This window comes from Phyllostomus discolor, chromosome 7 (genome assembly GCF_004126475.2).
Source record: "Phyllostomus discolor isolate MPI-MPIP mPhyDis1 chromosome 7, mPhyDis1.pri.v3, whole genome shotgun sequence".
Taxonomy (NCBI): Eukaryota; Metazoa; Chordata; class Mammalia; order Chiroptera; family Phyllostomidae; genus Phyllostomus; species Phyllostomus discolor.
The window spans coordinates 17,111,072-17,137,266 of NC_040909.2; the positions used below are offsets into that span (position 1 = coordinate 17,111,072).

Sequence of the window (26,195 nt, forward strand, 5' to 3'; positions counted from 1 at the left end):
AAATGTGTTAAGAAGTTCAAGATGGAGATGAAAGACTACTGATCATGGATGGGACCCTCCTGAGCCTGGGCCCTGCGGGGTTACACAGGCTGTAGACCCATGAAGCTGGCCATGGTCCTATTCACACAAGCCACAGGGAAGAGAACACAGAACTGACTTGAGTCAAATTTCTTTTTTATGGCCTTAAAAAAATTAGCTACAATAATTGTGCTATGAAACTAATCCACCACTTTACTGTACAATTTTAAAATAATATATCAAGGTCACAGGAGTGGTTGTTTGCAATATCTCTTTTAGATGTCAATGAAATTGTATGTTTGAAATGTAATTCTTCACTTTACCTTTGGTTTCAAAAGTGACAAGTGGTTAAAAAAGCAAAAGCAATCACATGCTACCCATTAGATCAAGTTTGTAAATTCCATGTAATTTCTTCTATCTTGGTGTCTCTTTTAATGGCTTTTCCCCCCCTAAAGAAAGGCTCTAAAAGAGTCTTTGAAATAACTCTCTTACAAGACAGCTTTGTTTTGCTGGTAGAAGCAAAACTTGGCAAAAATTTCGTAGCATACTTGTCAGTAACTACCGATATTTATGCAATATTTTAAATGCATAAACCTTTGGACCAATTTTATGCACTTATCCTCTAGGTACAGTTTGAAAAGACCACAAAATTATACAACCAAAGATGCTATTACAATATTTTTATAGCACATGATTGGAAAAATACTGAATATTCATGAATAGGGGAGTCATAAATTAAGGTGTAGTATGTGCTTAAATCAGAATGCTACAAAGTGATTATAAACAAACCTTTATCGACTGTATTAATATAACAATGCATCCAAGATATGCGTGTGTGTCAAATAATAAGTTGCAGACCAGTTTCTATAGGTCTATATGGAATAAATATGAAAAAATATATATGCACCTAGCTATATGCCTACATACATGTTCATCCTGTTGATTCACATGGATAATCAATAGTTTATTTTGAATGATTTTTCAATAAGATGGGTGCTCTTCTAAGCTTAAAGTATCAGTTAATCCTTGCAGCAGTCCTATGACAATGAGGAAATTGAGATGTAAAGAGGGCCAAGGACATGTATAACCTCACACAGCTGGTAGGTGAGACCCAGGAATTAGACCCCAGACCTTGTACTCACAAGCCCTGAGCTGTACTATCTGTCAGGTGTGAACACTGGGGAGCGTGCAGAGGAAGTGTCTGAATGTATAATGAGGCACCAGTGATCACCTCTGGAGATGGGGGAGGAGTGAGGGCTTATCTTCTACTTCATACTCTTCAGAACTTTTAATGCTTTTACACTGAAAAATACATTCCCCAAGTATGTGTTTTAATGCACATGATGTATAACGCTTCCGGTTTACTACCCTGAAACCCGAACTGTAGAAATTTAAAAATTGTCTATGAGGGTAGAGCTCCTGCCTCTAGTTCTACGCACTGAGAGATCAACTTCAATTACAAATTTATCAAGATTCTTTAATTTATCAATGCTTAGGTTCTTCCGGTATATGAGACTGACTTTTCACTACTTCGTAGAGTATGCTATTTCAGAAAATACACATCAAACTCATCCAAATGGCTAGTCATTTAGCTGTCTGTTTGGGGTACTTATGCATTCTATCATACACCGTGAACAAAACACAGCCAAATTTAATCAGGCTGCTGTTTATAATTTAAGAGAGGGACCTCTAACTGACTCCTTTTTGGTATGTTTCAAAAAAAGGTCAGGCACCAACATGCTTTACCAAATAAAACTCAGGTTTGAAGAATATGCCTTCTAAACTGATTTTTACTACCTGACTATAATAAGTTTTACAGGGCTCCGTTGTTAAATTGCCCTGACAATTTCCATTTCCAGTGGCTTCAATCATATTAACAGAAGGTAAAGTTCACAAATAGTAAAATATGCCATTGCGCTGCATTTGGGTTTAGGAAATAGATCACCCAACTGACAAACGCACAGACATAGTGTTTGGATTCCAATTTGTGTTTGGCTTGGCATATCTCATTTAGGGCAGGACAAGATGCCCTACCACAAGCGGAAGTATTTCATTACTCAAGAAATAAAACATGTCTGCACCAAAGACTTGACAAATCCCATTAAATACATCAAAAGAAGGATGGATTTTTTTTTTGCCCTAATAAAAGCAGAAAGGTCAGGAATGTGGGGTAGAAAATATGTGTGTAGAAAGATAAGTTCTTGTATACTTAAAAAAAATTGTGTGTGGAATTCTACCAGAATGCATGAATCCTCTACAGAATCATTTTTCCTTCCAAAATATGATGTCATGCTCTATTCACAGCTGTGCTCAGGAAGAGTAGGGACAGAGAGTATTTTCTAGAAAGTTAAAATAAGGCCCTATGGTTTCTGAGGATTCATTAATAATAGATCCATAATCTATCATTTATTTTATGGGTCAGTATATATTTCTTGAGCCCCCATATGCCAGACATAGAGATAATACTAAGGAAGAGACCAGAAGAAAAGAGTCAATGTCAAAATGTTTTAAGTCTTTTGACAGGATAATTGTAGAAGGTTGGGGAGGCTCACAAAAGAGACATGCAATTGAACACGAGCAGAGGTACTGTGCCTCACAGTGACCCTGAAAGAAGTGCTAAATCAGCAGAGACCTGAAAAATGCTTTTGTGTGCCTTCACCAAGGAGGGTACAAATAGGTGGTGAGAGAAGATTGTATGCATACGCCTCAACTTGAGAAAGAACATGACAAATTGTGATGATTGCTATATAAAGTTTATTTCTCGTGGACATTTAGCCTTATATTAGTTTGCCCTGTTCTCGAGGTAAGGTTTATGCATGAACTTGTTACAGTCACTCTACACTGTACATGCATTAATTTTCGGGTTCATGTGTAGCATGGATCCTTTTTCATCAGTTAATATTCCATATCTACCTTGATGGTTGTCTTTAGAGAAAAGAAAAACATCATCTTGAAAATGTTAAAATAAAGTTTTAAAAACAACTTATTTGAGAAAAAGCCTTAATTTTTAAAAATTTACATTTCTGCTTATGAGAAGAAAGCCACACTTGTATAGCTGCCAATGTGTAAACAGGATTACATCAAGTAAAGAGAAAAGCTCCATGTGTAGTGTGAGGCAAATGTGCTCTAACGACTCTTTGACACGGACATGGGTTCAAGAACAATTCATTTTTTTTGTGCTTCATACATCTGATTAGATGCCGTCTTCTATCTGATGAGAAAGGAAGCTCTGTACACCTTTATGCTGACATATACATATCCTATATCGGAGTCTGAATTACTATGAATTACCATGCTTAATAAAAACTTTCAATGAGGAGTGTCCCTTCTACAAGCCTCATCCAATCGGTCACCAAACGCTGATTCACCATCTACAATGGGGCAGCAATAGGCCCCCTTACCCCCACAGTCTACAGAGGCGCGATAAGAAGTACTGAGGATTTCCCACTGATGGGTACTGGTATGGCTTGTGTCCAATTACACTGGCTGTTAGCATATTGAAATACAGCTGTGCCTCTGGGAAAATAGTTTCTGACCCAGTCACCGCACTCTGTCCCCTCACTGTCACCAGACTCTCTGGTTACCCTGACTCCTCTTCTAGGACCCCTAGAACCATCTCGCAATCCACTCAAAGTTGGGCACAAATAAGGGGCATCCAGGACCCCCCTCCAGTTCTTTGGTCGGGGTCTGGGATTAATGATCAGTGATGATGTCACATTGGCAATTAAATACCATCACTGTTGTTTTTGCAATACAGGCCAACACTCCAGTTCAGACTGCAGAGAAGGGCCGCACAACTCAATGTTTGTTCCCTGAGCAGAGGTACAAACAAAAATGCAGAGTAAGCATTTAGAAACTTACAGCAATGTGCCAGACTGGGTCTATGTGTATTAGAACTAATAATAATAGAAATGGAGCGTGTATTTTATATGGTCCTGCTTTCTTTGATTTCATTTTTCTGATAATTCATTTTTATTATATTTTTTAAGTAAAAGCCTTGGTTCACAATAGATGGAAAATGAGAGCGATCAGCCCCGCAACACTCGGGTTGAGAAGCAAGTAAGTACTCTGCTAGTACCAACACTCTGCAGTGAATGCTTGTAAAGAACATGCATAAAACACAGAAAAAATACGTAAGCCCAGCATTATATTAGCATAAAAGAAGGCTCCTGGCTTCCCTCTCACATTCTCCCTTACCCTGCCAGGACCAGAGGCAGACGCCCGCACAAAATATGCCATTAAGCGCTATTTTCTACCCTATCTCTCAGCCACTCATATTCAAAACTATTAATTAATTTTTATACATTTCAGTTTTTAATAGGATATGACTGATAACTTCAGGCAAAGACAATGTGTAAAATGCAAGAGTAAAACATACATTTTCTGAAAGTAGAGTAAAACTGTGAAATGCTTACATTTTCTTTCTAGTTAAGATATCTGAAAAAATTCAAAATCCGGAAGGCTAAACTTAGGCAATCCTTTTTGCCAGTTGTATAGCAAACAGAAAAGGACTTTCACAATTAAATTAAAACTAATTGAAAAATGTAGTAGTTTACTATTTATACCATTCTGCACATAAACATTTAAAATGTATATAATAAATAGAAAAGATAGATTTATAGTGTCTTAGAACTTCATCCAATATAGTAGTTCTGGAATCCCCAATAGGAAAATTGCCATTTTCCAAGACTTCTTAGCACAGAAACATCAACAGAATATTACATTGAGTCAAGCTGTAAAAAGAATGTTATTTTTTCTCTTTCAGATTGTTTTATTAACTTACCTTGTACGATTTGCCTATTGCTTGGATTGAGTATTATAGAACAGTTATGTTTCACGTGAAATAATTCTGCCCTACATTAACACAGTTGAGTTTTCCCCCCAATTTAAAGAAAAATAATATATGATGGATACAATGTTTTCTTTCATGTATTTTTTCTTAAATACTGGCATCAGCAACATTTGTCTGCATGTGAGCTCTGGAAGATGAAAGAGTCAATAAACAAATAAAAAAGGAATAGTACAGAAAAACTCAGAAACAGATGTAGGTGTTTACTCTGGCCGCTGGTTTTCCTCATGTCCACTCGTGCCTGATTTTAGACCGCATGCAAAAAAAGACAGCATATGTTCTGCTCATAAAATCAACCCGTTATTATCAGAAATTACATACAGCAGCTTTGCATGGATGCTTTTTATTTCAAGAGTCCGAGGAAAGATTCCTATAATATGAGCAAACCACCTCCAACTCCAGTTCTGATGCAAAATTCTATGTGTTACTGAAATCCTCTGGGACCTAGTAAGACTTATGTTGAGGTTCAAAAGAAGTTAAACACACTTAAAAACCCTGGAGAACAAAGTCCTTTGGTGTGCAAATGACACGGCCAGAACGTCTATCAGCTTGTAAGCCAAGTCCTGATCCATACGCATTTGCTTACACTTTGATGTGAATCAGGTTCCAACAATGTAGTCTTTAAACATCAATTGCATGCCCAGCCAAAAGGAGTGCTACAACACCACTGAGTTTGTGTTGAGCGAAAACTAGGAGTGAGAAAAGTCAGTCATCCTTGATCTAATTTATCATTGTGCAACCCAAAGATCGCAGACACAGATAATTCACAACCTAATAGTATTGATGCATGATTCAACACAATTCCTATTTACTAAGAAAGGGCAGTTATTGTAAACTGTGGGTTTACAATATTGTAAACTGCTACAGCAGACCAGCTCCTAACTAGTTATTTCAACATCTTTGGAAGGGGAGTGAGCATGCTAGCTGCATTACCATAAAAGACGTAAATCACTGAAGCCTGCACACCGGACATCATGCATTAAAATTGGAATTAGGGAGAATATTAAATATCATAAAATCTGAATTGCAAGACCAAGTATAATAGATACCCATGTTTTATGTTCACTGGTTCATGAACTTATGAAGCAATGTCATATCATCTCCCATTTCTATTTTCTCTCTATTCTTCTTGAGTAACCTTTGTTATCTGCATCCAACCTCAACCCCATTTCCTCTTCTACATATGTCTGCCATGAAGTTCATGAAGGAGAGATGGTTCCCCTGTCCATACAGTATTCTGGAATCACTACTGTTTAGAGTTACATGGAGCTTTCATGAATTCACTTCATTTAGAATTCTGGAAAATCCAAAGGAATTCCCATAACATTATACATATTATTCCATAGATTGAAATATAGATGGGGACTTGCCTATATTCAACCACTGTATACCCTTACACTGGTACATTGACCTTTTTACTATCAGCTCAATGTTAACAACATTTAAATTTTTGTAGTAATTTTAATATTTTTTTTGCCTTAAGAATTTATATTCTCCATAGGTGCTCCACATAATCCATAACTTGTTTTTAGCATTAGACTTAAATAAGGAAAAGTAAATGAGGATAGACAATTTACAAAAATATAAGCACAATATAAATGTTATACTTAAAATATTTAGTAAAGGGATAGCACCATAATCTTCAATACAAGGTACAAAACCCAGGTATGGTACAGATGTAACATAAGCACATTACATCTGTACCATACACAGAGGGAAAGGAACTAGAATCGAGTCATCCATGTAGAAGGAAAAAGAAAGGAAAGTCATTATAAGGTTTACTTTTGCTTTATTTTTAGGGAAGGAGTATGTCAGCATAACCAAAAATATCAAAAGACTTCTAAAAGTACCCAAGTTTCAATTTATAATCATTTTCTATCCTGTTTTCAAAAGACATACTGGTAGACAAATGCCAGTCAAATTTTATCTCCCCTACTGGTCTACCCCTGAAAGAAAACTAATGATCACTAACTACTAAGATGGATCTTAAAAGAAAAAAAGAACAGAGGCATTTCCTAAAAAAATTCTAACATTCACAGCAAATTACTGAGATGAAGCTGAATCATATAGGATTTCAGAACTCTAATGGAAAGAAATTTTACTAATCAAAAATTTATTATCTGGGCCCTTTTGCAGGTACTGCAGTATAATAAATATTTTAATCAGTTGGTTTCTACTTTTTAGCAGACTTAACTGTTTAGCCTCTGCAAGAGGGTTAATCTCTTGGTGTTGTTAAATAAAAATCTGAGAGTCCATGATTAGCAAAAGAACCCTACAGCAAATATGAAAATGAACCAACCATGAACTCTAGTCCGAAGGTGAGTATGGCTGTAAGACTGTACTGAAAAATGGGAGTGGTATACAGTCTTAATATTAGACTGCAATCAGAATTCAAGAAGAAGAAGGAATAATAAATTATTGTTAAGTACAACATGTCATTAAAGGTATTAAAATGTTAATTTGTTTCCAATAAGTCATCTTATAGTTTCTCATCTCTTATAAGACACAACATGACAAACAGTAAGTAGATAGGTAGGTAGATAGTATTGCATTGCCATATACAATTTATAAAAATAATAATTGAGAACAACAAAATTAAGTTAAATATTAAAAATGCACTAATGACATCACAATGACCTGGCATCACCATGCTAAAATAGGGTTTCTCAACCTGAATGTTACTGACATTTTAGACCAAATAATTCCTTGTGGGGTATGTGCTTTTCTGGGTGGTGGACAGTGGGGGTGCTGCTGTTCTATGCATTATAGTTTGATTAGTGGCATCTCTGCCTCTACCTACCCACCAGATGCCAGTAGTACCCTCCCCCTGCAGTTGTGACAACCAGATATGTTTCTAGACATTGCATTTGAGAACCACTGCTCTAAAGAATCTTTCAGATGTTAGCTTAGGTGCCACAACCTCCAGGAAAGGACTCCTGAATATCTCAGGTAAAATATATTGTCCCCACTATATGTCCCCGCATGTAGCTGGAAAACAGTTAACCATGTATAATAATTACAAATGTACTTATATGTTCATTTCTATGCACCATAAATTTACTTAAATCTGCAGTTGTGCCATATTCACCATTAGTTCTCCTCATACTAAGCACCCTGTGCATATATGTTGAGTAAACCAATGAAAGAAGGATGGTAGGTGGCTGAGCTGACTGACCAACATAGCAGGGGAGGGCTCTCTCATGCATCATAAAATGCCAGTGGCACCTTTCCCCTCATTGTGACAATCAAAAATGTCTTCAGACATTGCAAATAGTCCCTGTGGGGGGAAATATTGCCTCTGGTTGAGACCCACTGTTCTGAAAGATTGTGTAGAGAAATGGCAAGTATTTGTGAAGTTCAGTTTTGTTATAAAAATATTTTGCAGTAATACTTTCATTGTCTTACTCAATAGGAAGAACTCTAATAGAGTAATGGTTTTGGAGTCAGACATAAGATGGGATCTTGGCATCCAGTTGGCTGTATGATCTTGGTTAAGTTAAACTTTTAGAGCTTTAATTTCTTCATTTGTAACACTACAACAATAATAACCACCAACAAAGTTCTTTCACTCAACAAATTTTATTTTTTCCTGATACCTGCCAGGCAGACACTGTGCTCAGTTCAGAAGGTACACGATGGTGTCAGGAAGCATTAGGGTCTTTGCACTTAGGACATTTATACTCTTAGAGTGGAAGAGGGACAGTACCTAACTGTCTCTCACATAAAATTTAAGTTACACATTGTGAAGGGAAATTCTGTTAAACTGAGCAAGATTCTATGAGAACATTAAAAAGGGAGGCAATGACCTAGACCGGGTATCATTAAGATTTTCCCAAGGAACTGACATTTTATACTGTTCCTGAAGGACATGTGAGAGCTGACTATGAAAGGGAAGCAGGAGGGGAAGGGTGGGAAGATTAAAGGAGACAGAATGTGAAAACAGCATAAGCTTACCTTGATGCTCTATAGAAAATCAATCAATGCAAGCAATGAATTATAAATAACCACATCATCACTGACAAAATCAACAGATAGGAATAGGACATTAAACAAAGTGAGATCTGGTCTAATATCTTTACCATAACTAGAATATAGTCACAATTCATTTTAAAGAATTCTAAACTAATTAAGATAACAGTGTTTCGAGAAAACAATCATAATAGTGTTAAAATAAAAAAGAATATAGAGCTTTGGTGCCTTTAACATCTTAACGTTCTCAGTATACAATTTTTCAGTGTATTGTATATTATGGTTAAATTCTTCAGTTAAGAACATGGATTAGCCCATAGTCTAATAAAGGTCATTAAAGCCTTGCTAGTCCACTGGGCTAACAGTCCCTGTAAGAGCTTCAGCCATGAGTGAAATAAATCATCTGGCTGGGAATGGAGCATTTACCATATGTATGAGTTACTAATTTCCTGGACATTATCAGCCATGAGCTGGTTTCCTGTGTCCCAGCAAATGCTGAAGTGAACCTTGATTGCCAAGGCTGCACATGTCAGACATTAATCCATGGACCATTTCCTCCAGCTAAGATATAATAACACTCTCTATCTGTAGTTCTTTTGTCAAATACATACAAGAAAGGACCAGAAAGTTTGAGAGAGGAGAAATGTACACAGAAGAAAAGCTAATAGTGTACTAGTATAATTATACTGGTGAAACTTTATTAAAAATCTTGGGAATGTGGTTGACTAGAAGGAAAGCAGTAGGAAGTAGAATAAATCACTAGGGAGCTCCTACATAGCATTTAATGATTTTCTTAGAACTCTGAGTGTGTTGAAATGGATAACCATTGTCATTACATTCTTTCTTAGTCTACAAATGTTGCTCTTTGGCTAACCAGAATTCCCAAGTTAGGGAAGGAATGCACCCGATCCCTCTTAACTCTGCTCAAAACTTTCCTGCCTACTTCACCTATAAGGTGATCTCATGAGATGACAAAATGAAAGGTGCACCATCAAACAAAAAATACTGGTCATTTGAATTAAATAATTAAGTGACTATTAACTGACTAATTACAGAGAACTATTTTTTCAGTATTCCACTTAGTGCAGGAGAGAGCTACTGACTTGTTTACAATTAGAATTTGCACAGTGATACATTTGAGTAGTATAACAGGAAAATAGTCTGGTTTGTAGTATTGTGAGTATTCCTGACATATTATGCTATAAACACTTGTCATTTAATCTTTAGCATACATAAGGATAGTTAATCATTTGACCTTGGCATATCACTTCATCACTCTGATTACACTGAATCTCTTTATGCTCCCTTCTGACTTAAAAGTATGTCTCTACGTGGAGACTATTCATTAAGTTTCAAACCTTGATAAATACTGTTATTCATTTAATCTCAGACATCTCTTTAGAACCTAATAGTTTACTAAACATTATAGTAAGAGGGCTCTCGATTTCTTTATTTCTCAATGTCATCTATACTTTCATTATGTGGAATCAACATATTAAATTATTTCCATATCACAGTTAAATTTTGCCATGGTTATTAGTGAACATCAAAATTACATTTCCTCTGTGATATATATTTCTAAAATGCAGCATTTTGCAAAATAATCTCTAGGTATTTAGATGTAGCTACATATTTATACATATGTATTTATGTGGTAGGTATATAAGAATAGATAATATGTTAACTATACTATTAGGGCAAAACATATCACCAAAGGATCACAATAATTTTCCAGTAATCAACCTCAAAGATATAGAGATCCGTGATTTACTCAGTAAAGAATTCAAAATTGCCATTTTAAAGAAGCTCTATCAGCTTTGAGGAAATACAGAAAGAAAAGGCAGTGGGATAAGGAAAATAATACACAAACAATATGAGAATTTAATAGAGAGTGTGGTATTTAAAAAAGAAATCAAACAGAAATTTTGGAGATAATGAAATGAATGGAATAAATATATGATAGCATCAAGAGAAGAGTACATCAAGCAAGCAGAAGAAGGAATCTGTGAAGTAAAAGACAGGACCTTTGAAATTATCCAAAGGAGAACAACAAAAAATGATATAACAAAGTGAAGAAAGAATATGTTAATACTGGCATACCATCATAAGAAACAATCTTTAAATTATTGGAGTCCTACAATATAAAAAAAAGAGAGAGGGGAGGAGAAGGGGGAACAAAGCTTGTTTAAAGAATAATGGCTGCCTTTTGACCTATAAATTCCACTGTTGGGATCATACACTAAGAATCCTGAAACTCAAATTCAAAAGAAGCTATGCACCTCAATGTTCACAGTAGCATTATTTACAATAGCCAAGTGCTGGAAACAACCTAAGTGCCCATCAGTAAATGAATGGATTGAAAAACCTATGATACATTTACACGATGGAATACTATGCAACAGAAAGAAAGAAGGAGCTCCTACCCTTTAAGACACCATGGATGGATCTGGAGAGCATTATGCTAAGTGAAATAAGCCAGGTTATGAAAGACAAATACCATATGATCTCACTTATAAGTGGAATCTAATCAACAAAACAAACAAGCAAGCAAAATACAATCAGAGACATTGAAATTAAGAACAAACTGACGGTAACTACAGGGGAGGTGGGAGGGGATAATGGTGGGAAAATAGGGAAGGGTTGTTAGGGACATGTATAAAGAAAGGACACACAGAAAATGCCAAAGCGGGGTAGGATCAAGGGTGGGAAGCAGGGATGGCTGGGGAGGGGTGGAGTAGTGGTGGGGGAATGGAGACAACTGTACTTTAACAATAAAAATGTGAAGAAAAAAGAAAAGAATAAATATCACTTTTTGGGAAAAAAAAGAAAGAAAGAATGGCTGAGGACTTTCCAAATCTAAAAAGAGAAGCTCATAATTTACCATACAAACAACTTAAGGTCATCTTCTCTAAGATACATTATAATATAAATTTTAAAAATCAAAGACAAAGATAATCTTTTTAAAAAGGCAGAGAAAAGAATCTTGTAACTTATCAGGGAAGCTCCATAAGGTGCTCAGTGGATTTCTCAGCATAAATCTTATAGGCTAGGAAAGATTAGGATGATATATTCAAAGTGACAAAAGAAAAACAGTTCAACCAAGAGTATGCCATTTAGCAAAGTTATTCTTCAAAACTGAAGAAAAGATAAAGACTTTTCTACACAAAATGAAGCTGAGGGAGTTCATCACAACTAGACCACCCTTAAAAGAAATGTTAAAAGAAGAAGTTCTTTGAGTTGAAATGAAATGATGTCTACTAATAACATGGAAAAATATGAAGATGAACTGGTAAAGGGAAGTATATAGTAAAATGCAGAATACTCTACTATTGTAATGTGTTGTGTCAACCATTTAACTGTGGTATAAAGGTTCAAGAGCACAATTCACAAAGCAGGCAATAAGAAAGTAAGAAAGAAGAAGGGGACTACAAAACAATCAGAAAACAGTAAGATTACATTAGTAACTCATTGCCTATCAATAATTATTTTAAAGGTAAATGAATCAAATTATCCAATCAAAAGGCTTAAAATGGCTGGATGAATTAAAAAAAAAAAGACCCAAGAGACTCGCTTCAGCTTTAAAGACACACATATATTCAACATGAAAAGATGGTAAAAGATATTCCATGCAAATAGAAACTAAAAGAGAGATACCTATACTTATATCAGACAAAATAAACTTTAAGCTAAAAACAATAACAAGAGACAAAGAAGGTCATGATCAAATGATTAAGTGGTCAAATTATATAAAGAAGATATAACAATCATAAATATATATGAACCAAACATCAGATTACCTAAATATATTAAGCAAATTCTAACAGATATAAAAGGAGAAATAGAGACAATATAATAATAATATGGAACTTTATTGTCACACTTGCAAAAATGTATGGATCAGCCAGACATAAAATTAATACGGAAACACTGGAATTGAACTATATCTTAAATCAAATGGACCAAACAAACATATACAGAACATTCCATCCAACTGCAGCAGAACACACATACTTCTCAAGTGCACACAAAACATTCTCCAGGATTGACCATATGACAGAGTCACAAAATAAGTTTTAAGTAAGCTTAAGAAGATTAAAATTACACCAAGTATCTTTCCCAACCACAGTGTTATGAAACTAGAAATCAATAACAGAAGGAAAACTGGAAATTCACAAGTATGTGGAAATTAAACAACACACTTCTGAACAACCAATGGATCAAAGAGAATTAAAAGGGAAATGAAAAATATTTTGAACAAACAAAAATGGAAACACTACATAGTGAAATTTATTGGAAATAGCAAAAAACAGATCTAAGAGAAAAGGTTATGGCAATAAACACCTACATTAAGAAAAATATCTTAAAAAAACAACATACTTCAGGGAAATAGAAAAAGATGCATAAAGTAATCTTAGAGTCAGTACAAAGAAAGAAATAACAAAGATCAGAGCAGATATAAATGAAATGAACCAAAACACAATAAAAATATCAAGAAACCAAGAGTAGATTTTTGTACAGCCAAACAAATGGACAAACATGTAGCTAGACTAAGAAAAAGAGAAAATGTTTTGAATTATTAAAATCATAAATGAAAGAGGGTATTTATAACTACCACTACAGAAATATAAAAGATCCCAAAACTAATACTATAAACAATTATATCCCAATACATTGGATCATCTGGAAGAAATGGATGAATTTTGAAAAACATACAACCTACCAAGACTGAATCTGAAACAAACAGAAAATCTGAACAGACCAATTATCATTAAGAATATTGAATCAGGAATCAAAACCTTCCCAATACAGAGAAGCCCAGGGCCAAATGATTCCCTGGTGAGTTCTATCAAAAAATTAAAGAAAAATTAACACCAGTCCTCCTTAACTATTTCAAATATTTGAAGAGGAGGAAACACTCCCCAACTCATTTTGCTAAGCCAGGATTACCCTGATAACAAGACCAATAAAGACATTCAATAAAAGAAAACTACAGGCCAAATAACCCTAATGAATGTTGATGCAAAAATTCTCAGTAAAATACTAGCAATAAAATTCAATAGCCCATTTAAAGGATCATATACCATAATCAAGTGGGATTTATCCCTTTAGTGCAAGAATGGTTCAATATACACAAGTCAATAAACATACATCATATTAATGGAATGAAATATAAAATCATATACTGATCTGAATAGATTCAGAAAAAAGCATTTTATAAAATACGTCTTGTTAAGATATAAACTCTCAATAAATTGAATACAGAAGAAACATACCTCAACGTGTAAGCCATGTATAAGCCCACAGATAACATCAGACTTAATGGTAGAAAGTTAAAAGTGTTTTTCTCTAGTATGAGGAACGAGACAAGTATGGGCACTCTCACCACTCATATTCAACATAGTACTGGAACTCCAGCTAAAGTGATTAGGCAAGAACAAATAAAATAAAATGAAAGGCATCCAAATTGAATAAAGTAAAATTCTCTCTGTGTACAGTTGATATAAGCTTCTGTAGAGAAAATTCTAAAGACTCCATTAAAAATAAAACTGTTTGAACTAATATACAATTTCAGTAAAGTTGAAAGATATAAAATCAAAATACAGACATCAGTTGCATTTATGTACACTGACAACAAACTATCTGAAAAAGAAATAAGATAACAAATTCACAAAGTATCTGAAAAATAAGTAACACAGACAATACCATTCACATTAATTTTTCAAAAAGAAAAAAATTAATAAATTTATCCAAGAAGATGAAAGCTCTGTGGACACTAAAAACTGTAAGACTTTGATGAAAGATACTGAAGGAGACACAAATAAGTGAAAAGGTATACCTTGCTCACAGCTTGGAAGAATTAATATTATTAAAATATCCATAGTACCCAAAGTGATTAATGGAGTCAATGCAATTAAATCCTATCAAAATTCCAATGACGTGTTCCACAGAAATAGAAAAAACAATCCTAAAATCTGTATGGAATTACAAAAGACCCTGGATAGCCAAAAAATCAAGAAAAGGAAGTACAAAGCTGGAGGCATCACATGTCCTGATTTAAAACTATTTTACAAAGTTACAGTAATCAAACAGTATATTACTGGCATTAAAATGTGAAGCTAGACCTATAGAATAAAATCTAGAGCCTACAAATAAGTTCTAGCACTTACAGTCAAATAATATTTGAAAAGGGAGTTGAGAATACTCATTGGGGAGGCATAGTTTCTTCAATAAATGGTGTTGGGAAAACTGAACAATTACACACAGAAGAATAAAATTGGAGTTGTATCATACACTACTCAAAAAAAATGAACTTGAAATAAATTAAAGAATTAAACATAAGTCCTGAAACCATAAAACTCCTAGGAGTAAAAATAAAGAAATAGCTCCTTAACATTGATCTTGGCAACATTTCTTTTATTTGACATGACACCAAAAGCCCAAGAAACAAAACAAAGGGAAGTAAGTGGGGATACATCAAACTAAAACAAACAAAACAAAACAAAACCTTTCCACCACAAAAGAAACAATCAACAAAATAAGAAACCAACCTAGTAATGGGATAGATAGTATTTGCAAATCATTTATCCAATTAGGGTTAATATCTAATAGATACAAGTAATTCATACAACTCAATAGCAAGCAAACAATTTGATTTTAAAATGGTCAGAGGAACTGAATAGACGTTTTTCCAGAGAAGACATAGAAATAGCCAATGGATTCATGAAAAGGTGTTTGATTTAACATCATTAATTTTCAGGGAAATGAAAATCAAAACCACCATAAGCTTTCATCTCATCCCTATCAGAATGACTATCCCCAAAAGGGCAAGAGGTAAGTGCTGGCTGGGATGTGGAGAAAAGGGAACCCTTTCACACGGTTGGTAAAATGTGGTTTGGTACAGTCACTATGGGAAATATATGGAGGTTCCTCAACACTTAGAAATGGAACTACCATATGATGATGCAAACTCACGTCTGAGTATATATCCAAAGGAAGTGAAAACAGAATCACAAAGAGATATCTGCACTCTTTGTTCATTGCAGCATTATTCACAATAGCCAATATATGGAAATAACCTAAGTGTCCGCCTATGGATAAATGGATAAAGAAGATATGGAGTGTATACCCAGTGTGATATTATTCACTGAGGAGAAGGAAGCAAAACCTGCCATTTTGACAACATGGATGGACCTTGAGGGTATTATGCTAAGCAAAATAAGTCAGAAAAAGAAAGACAAATACTCTGTAATATTACTTACATGTGGAATCTTAAAAAGATGAACTCACAGAGAGTAAAATGGTGGTTGCCAGGGGCTGCAGATGGGGGTAATAAGGGTTTCTCAGAGGTCACAAACTTCCAGTAGTAAGATGAATCTATTCTGGAAATCTAATGTATAACATCGTGACTCTAGGTAATAATATATTATATGCTAAAATGTTGTTTTCAGGGGAGTCCAGCCTTTTGGCATCTCTGGGCCACAATGGAAAAAAGTTGTCTTGGGCCACACATTAAATCCATTATGACATAATCACAAAAAGAATCTCACAATGCTTAAGTAAATTTACGATTTTGTGTTGGGACGCATTCATAGCCATTCTGGGATGCATGCGGCCCACAGGGTGCAGGCTGGACAACCTGGCAGGGTAGACCTTAAGTGTTCTCACCACAAAAAAGAAATGGTAATTATGTGAGGTGATGGAAGTGTTAGCTAACCCTACCATCATAATCAGTTTGAATATATGTGTATCAAATTTTCATCTTGTTTGCCCTAAACATACACAATGCTATATGTCAATTGTATCTCAAGAAAGCTGTGGGGGGAGAACAAATAGCCAGGCATTGCTAAAGAGACTGGAGAACAGTATCAGCAGCCTTTATGATTTTCCTGAAAAGAACAAGGATTTGTGACCACATAAGTTTGGGTTCAAGTCCAAGCTTCATCACTGACTACCTTTGTAAACTTGGGTCATCCCCTATTTCTTCATCTATAAAATGGGAATCATACCTTCTTCCCAAGTTCCTAGCAAGAGTTAAGTGGGATAATAACTACAAAAACTCATAACTTATTCACTGCACAGACCAGGCAGTCGAATATAATTTCGGCTACCCTCTACATCTTCTGTGGTTCCTTGCCTCTTTTGGAACAGATATAATTAAGGAACTTGAAGAGAGTTGCATAGCACACCCATGGTAAAAGCAGAAACAGGTGGACAACACACCTCAGTAATCAGCAGGTTTCTCCATGCTAGAATGTTAACCCATTAAGAATATATAGCTTAATTCATCCAATAACTTTCTTTAAGGTAGAGAGCAAAATAAGCTGCAGAAAACAATTCGAGTAGGCTAGGAGTGGGAGTCAAGGAAGCCTTCACCCCCTCGCATTGTATTTTCATATGGAAGGGTATCTGTGTAACACTTCTGGCCCTTATCTTATTTGTCCACTTAGTCAAGACTCCCAAAGGGGAGGAGTAACAACTTGCCTGACTTGTGAGTCTGAGAGCAAGAACTCAACAAGCTCAGCTCCTCTGCTCCCTCCCTTTTCGTTGGGATCTATCTGCCTGCAGATAGCATATTCACTATTTTCTTCTATGTCTCATGAAAACAAAACCCTCCTCTCCCTTTATAGGGAGGCCCCTACTTCTCTAGCACCTGCTGTGACTGGATGGATCCACTTTTGGCATTCAGCATTAAAAGACTCATTGTCCATATAAACAAAAGTCACGTGTTCCTACTATAATGATTTAACCTATAGTTTTCTGATTTTAATGTACTTTTTGTTTTTCAGTGGGATTAGAATCCACATGGGCCCTGGCTGGTGTAGCTCAGTGGATTGAGCGCAGGTTGCAAACCAAAGGGTCACCGGTTCAATTCCCAGTCAGGGCACATGCCTGGGTTACAGGCCAGGTCCCTAGTGGGGGCAATGTGAGAGGCAACCACACACGATGTTTCTCTTTCTCTCTTTCTCCTTCCCTTCCCCTCTCTCTAAAAATAAATTTAAAAAAAAGGTTTTAAAACAATTTTTTTAATAATCCACATGGGACAAAGTGATGCTTCAAATTTGGCTTCCTCACTCCACAACAATGGTGACCAGAGAAAGAATCTGTTTCTGTCAACTTCAAGAACAAATTGCTAAAGCCATGAATGAAGACTGTTCATGACTAGATTGCTCCCTAGCATGTCAAGAAATGAGATATCAAGATCAGTCTGTGAAGACATTCCTTTCAGAGAGGCGAGACGAAAGAGTTGGAATTTCTTGTAAGTTGAAGGAAACTTGTATTCTACACGTATTCTAGACTAAGAAAGTGTCTTGTTACCTGAGATAGGCTCCACCTTATGAGGCAAATCAAGGTAAATGTTTTGTTGACTTTTGTTTTTGTCAAATGTTAAGAAAACAGCAAACCGAATTAGAGCTCATCATACCCACTGTTTCATTAAAGAAAATATGGGGAGGTCCTTGAAGAAGCACAGAGCTGTCCTCACAAACAAATTATGTATCTCCTTTGGTAGAAGCTAATAACAAGTATTAAACTTCAGAAGATTCTGCTTCAATCATTTCAAATAATTAACAAATAAGTAAGATCAGCCCTGACCATTTCAATACTTGGTTTTGAATCCTTGCATTCTGCATTATGAAAAGGAAAAATGAGCCGAGCTGACACAGCCCACAAAGCAGACTTTCACAAATATTTTATAGAGATATAAAAGACCAGTCGCTCGTTTGTCTTTTACTGACTTCAAAAATCTCAATCATAAGGAAAATAATAGTTGGTGTTTGTTAGAGATGTTCTTCTGTTCAAAATACGTTCCACAGGAGCACAGGACACAAACGTTCATTTTAGTAAATGAGATAGCAAGGTTTTCATTACGTGGCATCAGTCATCGAAGAGTAATGAACTGTGTCAAGGCCAACACGGAACTGCTATTCTGTGGGATTACAGTTACTTATTTTGGACCATAAGATGCACCCAGGTTTTAGAGGAAACTAGGAAAAAATTTTTGAAGCAAAAAAGTGGTAAAATATTTAATAACATAAATAACATAATATTTCAACAATGCAAGTGTAAACAGAACTCAACAGCATCATTAACAACCATTATTCCTCCTAAATTGGGGGGGGGTGCATCTTATAGTCCAGAAATACGGTAATGTGCATTCTAAAGTGGTCATATCTTGTCATGTCTTTATATTCAGTGGTACAACAGAACAGCATGACTCACAGTTAAGTATTGAAAAAAAATTCACTGGCTGAATTAGGATTTGTTTCCTATGAAAAATATATTCAGAGAAATGCATCGTTAAAATGATTTGAATCCAGCAAATTCCCACAAAAATAGAGGGAGAAGTGATGGTAGTGTACCTCCTATTATTAAGAAGAATATATAATGATTACAAAGTCTAAACAGGTTAGCTCACCAAAAAGACTGCTCTATTTTGAATTACTACAGACATTTTTCATAACAATCTTAAATATATTATAGATTGCTCTCATAATATTTTTTGGACTTATGTTTAAATGTCACCTCATCAGCAAGACTCCCTGACCACACTATCTAAAATATATGCTGGCCCAACCTTCAACCACCATGCTCATAGTCTATGTATTTAGTTTCCCCATCCTGCTTTAATTGTCTTTGAATCACTTCTTACCACCTAACTTACAAAGTTGCTTATTTTCTGCCTTCTATTGGTAGAATGTGATCATAAAACTTTGGTTCGATGATACGTCTTTAGCACATAGAACAATCTTGGTACCCAGTAGGCTTTCAACATGTGTTGAGAAACTAGGAGAATGAAAAAGACTTACACCAAAATTCCAGGCTATAGCTCTTATCTACCTGGGAAATATTTTGGGATAAAGAAACATAATAGTATATGGGCTTCTCTGATCCTTTGATCTTATTGAGAAAAAAAAAAACACCTGGACATTATTCTTGGGATATCAGAATCCCCAGACAACCCTTTTCCACCATTGCATAAGGTATTGATTGAGTTTCCCACCTGACATCAGGAAGCAGTATCTTTTCTATCGCCCACTGAATTTACCCTGGAACAACGCTTCTCTCTTTCCTACAAGGGAGCCTTTGGGAAGCTTCCTTGTTTGGCCAGTTCACTTGCAGGCCTTACCCCATGGTCGTGACCCTGTTTACTTGCATATACCTGGGAATAGTGAAAGCAGAGACCGTTGATACTGCCTTAGATCATAAAAGTCTGGATGGCAAAACCTGGCATGCGGCTCTGCATTCAGAAGTGTTGATTTAGTAGACAACAAGCCATATCATGAGGCTAGTGGTTGAATTTTAAAGAAAAGTTTTCTAGAATAATCTGTGTAATAGGCTCTTCCCTAGAAAATTCTACTATAAGAATATAACTATTAGAGTTATTTATTAAACACTGAGGTGATATATTTTATAATTGTGTGCATTTATTTGAATTTACATAATTTATTTTCCTATATTTATTGACTTTCCAGTTTTTATTTGATTATAACATCAAGCAGAAAAATCCACTCATATAAATATTTTTCTCAAAGACAACTATTATTAAGGGGACTGATTCATAGGAGGGAATTCCTTTTCTCTGGTCCTAGTCTGATTCTCTGCCCCAGTTGAAATGATTGACACAATGTCCCTTTATATTATCCTCATGACTGACACAATATTTTATATTATCCCTGATGTGCCTGACATTTTCTTGAACACATGGTCTTTTTCGCAATCATTTAAGTGGGATTTATTCTCCATATCCCACGGTGTGATGAATCACCACTGGTCATTAGAATGACAGTCCTGGTAGCAGACCTGATAAAACCTTCTATAAAGGTCCTGAGAAGGGGTGGCTCCTTCTCTGTGAACCTTTCATCTAGAAGTAAACAGGTGTTCTGTTTACTTCTGTTTGGAATTGACAGAAAGCAAATAATAAAGAAGCTTGCTAAGCCTGAGATAGCTCAGGGCTTTGCAGGTAACAACTTATGAGTGTTCAATATAGAGAGCTGTTCTAGAACCTAGAAATTTCCATCCAAGAAAACTCAGCTCCTAAAGCAGTACAGCCCTCCAGTAAGGCCTCGATGAGGCAATGGGAAAGAATGAGCAAGAGAAATCCTTATGGATGGCCAGCAGAGGTTAAATAGTCAGTTAACCAAAGAACCTACTGTGCTGACAAAGCTAGGATTCTATTCCTGCCCAACAGTACTGGATATGTATAAGCAATCAGGGATTTCCACTGGTTTTCCATTCTCTCTGTTCCTAAATGGTAGTCTTTTATTTCGTTTCATGTATCCTGTTGTTTCTCTATCATTCTAAATGACAGGCGTTCAGACATACAACTTGTCTTTTAAAGTTATTTGTTGGCAAACCATGAGTTTCAGCTGTGTCTACACCTGCTGGAAATAACAGCGTCACTAGATGTGATTAGAGGGTGGAACTTGAAGGTAGGTTAAATTATGGAAGGAATGAATGCATGCCACCCAGAATGTATACATGAGACGAACAGTGTTATTAATATTAACTAGACCAAAAGATGACTATTCTTAATTTTCTCTACTAGAGGCAAAGAAGTTAAATTATTCATCATCCTAGACTCTTGCAGCTGAGGGGAGAACCATGACTCAGCTTTGCCTATTGCTATATGAACCCAAGCTCTTAAGTTTACATTCTGGGAAAGCTTTTGAAAGGACAGAATCAGCTAGATGGTCCTTCAGCCTTTTGTCCTTTTCTTTCTTCTTTTTAAAGACATTTTATTGAATCTATTGGGGTGACATTGGTTAATAAAATTATATAGGTGTTAGGTCCTGCCTAAAATAGGGATGCAAGAGCTAGGGCTTCAGACACCAATAGATAAATATGGACGGGTGACAGCCACTCCTAACAAATGGCAGAGCAGCCTGGATTCTGATGTGACTCCAAAGCATTTATCAGGCACTGCTTATCTATGGCTGTCTTATTAATGAATAAAATAAACATCTACAAGGTTAGGCTACTGTTAGGTGGATTTCTTAGCTCTCTTCCTTTTAAGCACACAGAGACATGTTCTGTAGCCAATGATTTTCTTCTAAACATTCTGAGGTTGGCAGGAATAGCAGCACCCATTATTCTTAATCCAGAGCCGTAGCAGAACAAGGACATAGATTAAATATTAAAAGTCTGGAATAAGAAAGAAGTTTTGTTCCGTTTTGATCCCCCCCCCAAAACTAACGAAGTTCCTGGCACTTAGCAGGCAGTAAAAATGTTTATTGATGGATACTACTGATTATATTTCTCAAGAAACTGCTTGGTGATAACATCGCACTTAAAGCATATGTTATAGAATGTTCAGTAACAAATGTGAATTTTATGGAAAACATATATTGAATAATGAACATTTATTGAATTTTGGTATGATATAAGGATTATGCTAAATTTTTGTGTAGTTTATCAAAATTAATTCTCACAGCAATTGTCTAATGTGGGTATTATTATCAGAGACTTTCAAAGATATTTAAATAACTTAGCCAAGGCCTATAGCCCAGTGATATGTGAGCCAGGATTCAAGGCTAGATTTCTCTCCCTCCAAACCTATGCTGTTAACTACCATGTATTACTAAATTATTCTAGATCTGCTTTCCTAAAACAAATATAATCGTTGATCCTTAAAATCATTTTTTCCCAGAACAGCAAGCATACAGAAAATATTAGCCTGTGTTAATAGTTATGCATTATTTTTAAAATTTTTTAATTTGTTGATTTTGAGGGAAATAGAATGGGGGGAGGGGAGAGAAAGAGACATCAGTGTGCTGTTATGCTTTTTTGTGCATTCATTGGTTGATCCTTGTATGTTCCCTGATGGGGATTGAAACTGCAACTTTGGCATGTTGGGATGGCCCTCTCACCAACCGAGCAACCCAGCCAGGGCAACGATTATACAATATTAACCAGTTACCACTTGCTGAATGATTTCTCGTTTAATTACACTTTGTTGACAAATTGGTTGCATTTTTCCTATACACATATTGGAGTGTTAACTAAATGAAGTGATTCAGTTGGAAGGTCTCATGTTCACGCCAGGGTGCTACTGGGAACCTAGAGTATTTGCAGCACTTTTTGCTTTAAAGTCCTGGAGGTGTTAAAAGGTGGCATCACAACCTGCATGGTGGGATATTAATAAGAACAAGGATGCAAGAGGCAATTCACTAGACACTTAAGTGGCAAAAAATATTTATATATATATATATATATATTTTTGTTCAAGTTTCACATACCCTGCAGAATGCAGATTTATATGATAAGAAATAATAGCTGTCACCAGGACAAAGGGGAAAATTCCATGAAATCCAAAAGTTCAGTGAAAAATCTGCTAATACAGGTGTTCAAGCTTGTTCCATTTCATTGTCAAAGAGAGGCTATTTATTTGCTTCTGGGCAGTTAAATTACAAAGTCATTTACTGCTGAAAGTTTTCTAGTAGGTAGATGTGGACCTAAAGCTCTGGGCTTTAAATACAAAGTTTGTGAGTAAAAGGGGAATGGGAATTTATACTACAGACAGCATAACTGCTAAGGTAGAAGTCTTTCAGCAACTCTAGAAGTAAAATAAAATAATAAAATTAAATAAAGTTAAGTGTCTTTAAACAGTCCAGTGGGAATCTCCTACTGTGCACATTGAGTAAAAGCTAAAAATTAGATCACTAGCTACAATAAATAATTTTCTTAGAAGCTCCTTAAAACATTTTCCAGCCCTGGCTGGTATAGCTCAGTGGATTGAGCGCAGGTTGGGAACCAAAGTATCACAGGTTCGATTCCCAGTCAGGGCACATGCCTGGGTTGCAGGCCATGGCCCCTGGCAACCACACATTGATGTTTCTCTTTCTCTCTCTCTCTTTCTCTCTCTCTCTTTCTCTCTCTCCTTCTCTCTCTCTCTCTCTCTCTCTCTCCCCCCCCCCACCCGCCTCCCTTCCCTCTCTAAAAATAAATAAATAAAATCTTTAAAAAACATTTTCCCATTGATAACATCTTGTTTAGGTGAATTGTGAGTGACTGGGGGGAAGTACAAGAGAGTGAGAGAGACAGAGAGAGTCCTTGTGTAGGAGAATGCTGAGAACAGAGGGAAAATATTCATATGACTCCTTGATAGTTATAAAACTAATGGCAAGTTTCTTCTCCTGTTGTGCAAGAACGTAGTGGTTTTTATCCAGTAAGTCATTTTTATATATTCTCAGAACATTTGAAAAAGTGGAGACTATGCACACTGTATTCATTGCTTCTAAACTGGCACTAATTAACAATTTCTAAAATCTGGTAGTTTATCAATGAAATAGACCAGAGATATTCCAATAAAAATTGTATAAGCATTTGTCTGTTTTCTCATCAATAGCTGCTGCCTTTCGATCCAAATCCAACTTTTATATTTTGCATATTCCTAGAAACTATAGCACTTGTTTCCAAGGTATAAGTTACTACTTAAGTTGCCACGAAAACTTAATTCTTTGCCAAGTAAGCTTTAAACCAAACATGTACATAATTTCCTTATTAATTACTAATAATAACTTAATCAATCTTAGGTCATGACCAAATTCAAAGCTTCCAAGAATAATCCTGATGAGGAATAAATTACATAGCTGAAATAATTCAAACTCTAATTTATGCTGCCTTGAAAAGCAATTAATGAGTCATAGAGGGCAATGAGTCTATCAAAGTAATCTATATGAGAAGTGACCCACAATAAAAGGTTAACAGATACTGGTGGTATCAGTTTGCTAAAAGACAACTGAAGAGGAAGAAAACCAAACATCCCACCTCTAGTTATCTAAGTCTGAAAATGGAAAATGTTATCAATGAACGTTAGCAATCATAAAAAATTCCAACGACTGCCATTTTGATGACTTTGCCATTACATCACCCAGCTGTCATGGCAATAATGAAGGGGAAGTGTGGAAATGAACATGACACAAGGGCACCTCAAGGTCGGCTGGCTCTTCTGCCTGACTTTTGAAAATTAGAGATAAATAAACTCAAATAGAAATAGCCATCAGAAAAACATTTAAAAAATTAAGTTGCATGCAAAACAAAATGATTATTATTTTAGAGCAAATATGTACCAAATATCCTTATGTTGTAATTTTTTAAAAAACTATTTGGAAATAGTTATAGATTCACAGAAATTTGCAAAGAACACATAGAGAGATCCCCTCTACCTTTTGTCTGGTTTTCCCCAAGATTACATATTGTGCAATTACAGCACAATATCAAAACCAAGAAATTAATATTGGTACATTGTGTCTAGTTTTATGTCATTTTATCATTCCTATAGATTCTCGTTCCTGCCACTGCAGTCGGATACAAAACTATTATAAACAATTGTATTTATTTTCTTGAGTATAAAAATGCCTTATAACTTCAGTAGGAAATTCCAGACTACTTGTTATACATACCAATAAATGTGTGTTGAAAATTATTACTATCTAGAAAAGTATTAGCTAGGTAAACTCTATTTATAAAGGCCAAAGTGAAATTCTAGCAAACAGACAACAAACACTTTGGTTAACCTCATTTTCCTGTGCAGATAAGAAGTCTTCATCATTCAGTAATCACCTTTTCCCAATATGAGAATGGGAAATTCTTTAGCACTGCTTATCAAAGACAACTTGCTGAGAACTGGACCATTCCAAAACAATTCTATTCCCTGCTAGAACTCCTAGACACACACACACACACACACACACACGCACACCCCTCTTTTTCAGGCATAACAGCCCTTTGAAAGTGCCCTTACATTCCTAGTGAGGTTACCATAACAAAAGAGCACATTAATATATACTCATATAGATAGGAAAACACATAAACCAGCCAGATGCTTCTAAGCCAAACTTATTGTGGAGTTTCTTATTTTCCCTGACAAGTGAATAGAATCCAAATTGTTGCCCAGTGCAATTCTGATACAGCTCACAGCAATGGGGAAATACATGATCACCAAACAATCTAAAATACCAATCTTACCTTGGCCATCTGTGCCTGCACGCCATTTGCCTTGAGAGATGCTACTGCTTTCTGTGCAGCTGCAGGACTGTCAAAATCCACAAAACCATAGCCTGTGAAAACACAAACCCCTTGTTAGCACTCACAAATAGCCTCATCGCTGCCGTAGCTATGGGATGTGCATTTGAGATCACACTTGCATTCATGACCCTGCTTGAGCATAAAGGCTCTCAATCTATGGTCCTTACCACGTCTGAAAAATTACAGTATCGTTAAGAATAAAATAGTAAGTCCTATGCTCTAGACATGGCTTTGGAAACTGGGTGTGCAATCAGCAACATGTTCTACTTTCCTCAATGGATTTGCTAGAAGAATGAGGAACACAGAATCTTCAAAAATATTTTTTTAAAGTTTC

General features: G+C 35.7%; 1 protein-coding gene across 9 annotated transcripts in view; it reads right to left on the minus strand.

Annotated features, from left to right (window-relative positions):
- The window catches only part of RBMS3 (RNA binding motif single stranded interacting protein 3), a 623,271-nt gene that overhangs the window by 329,873 nt on the left and 267,203 nt on the right, over positions 1 to 26,195 (minus strand). For all 9 annotated transcript variants that reach the window (XM_036031515.1, XM_036031514.1, XM_036031516.1 and 6 more), the window contains one exon: positions 25,802 to 25,893. In XM_036031515.1, the coding sequence (XP_035887408.1) occupies positions 25,802 to 25,893 (92 nt within the window). The remainder of the gene's footprint in view (positions 1 to 25,801; positions 25,894 to 26,195) is intronic.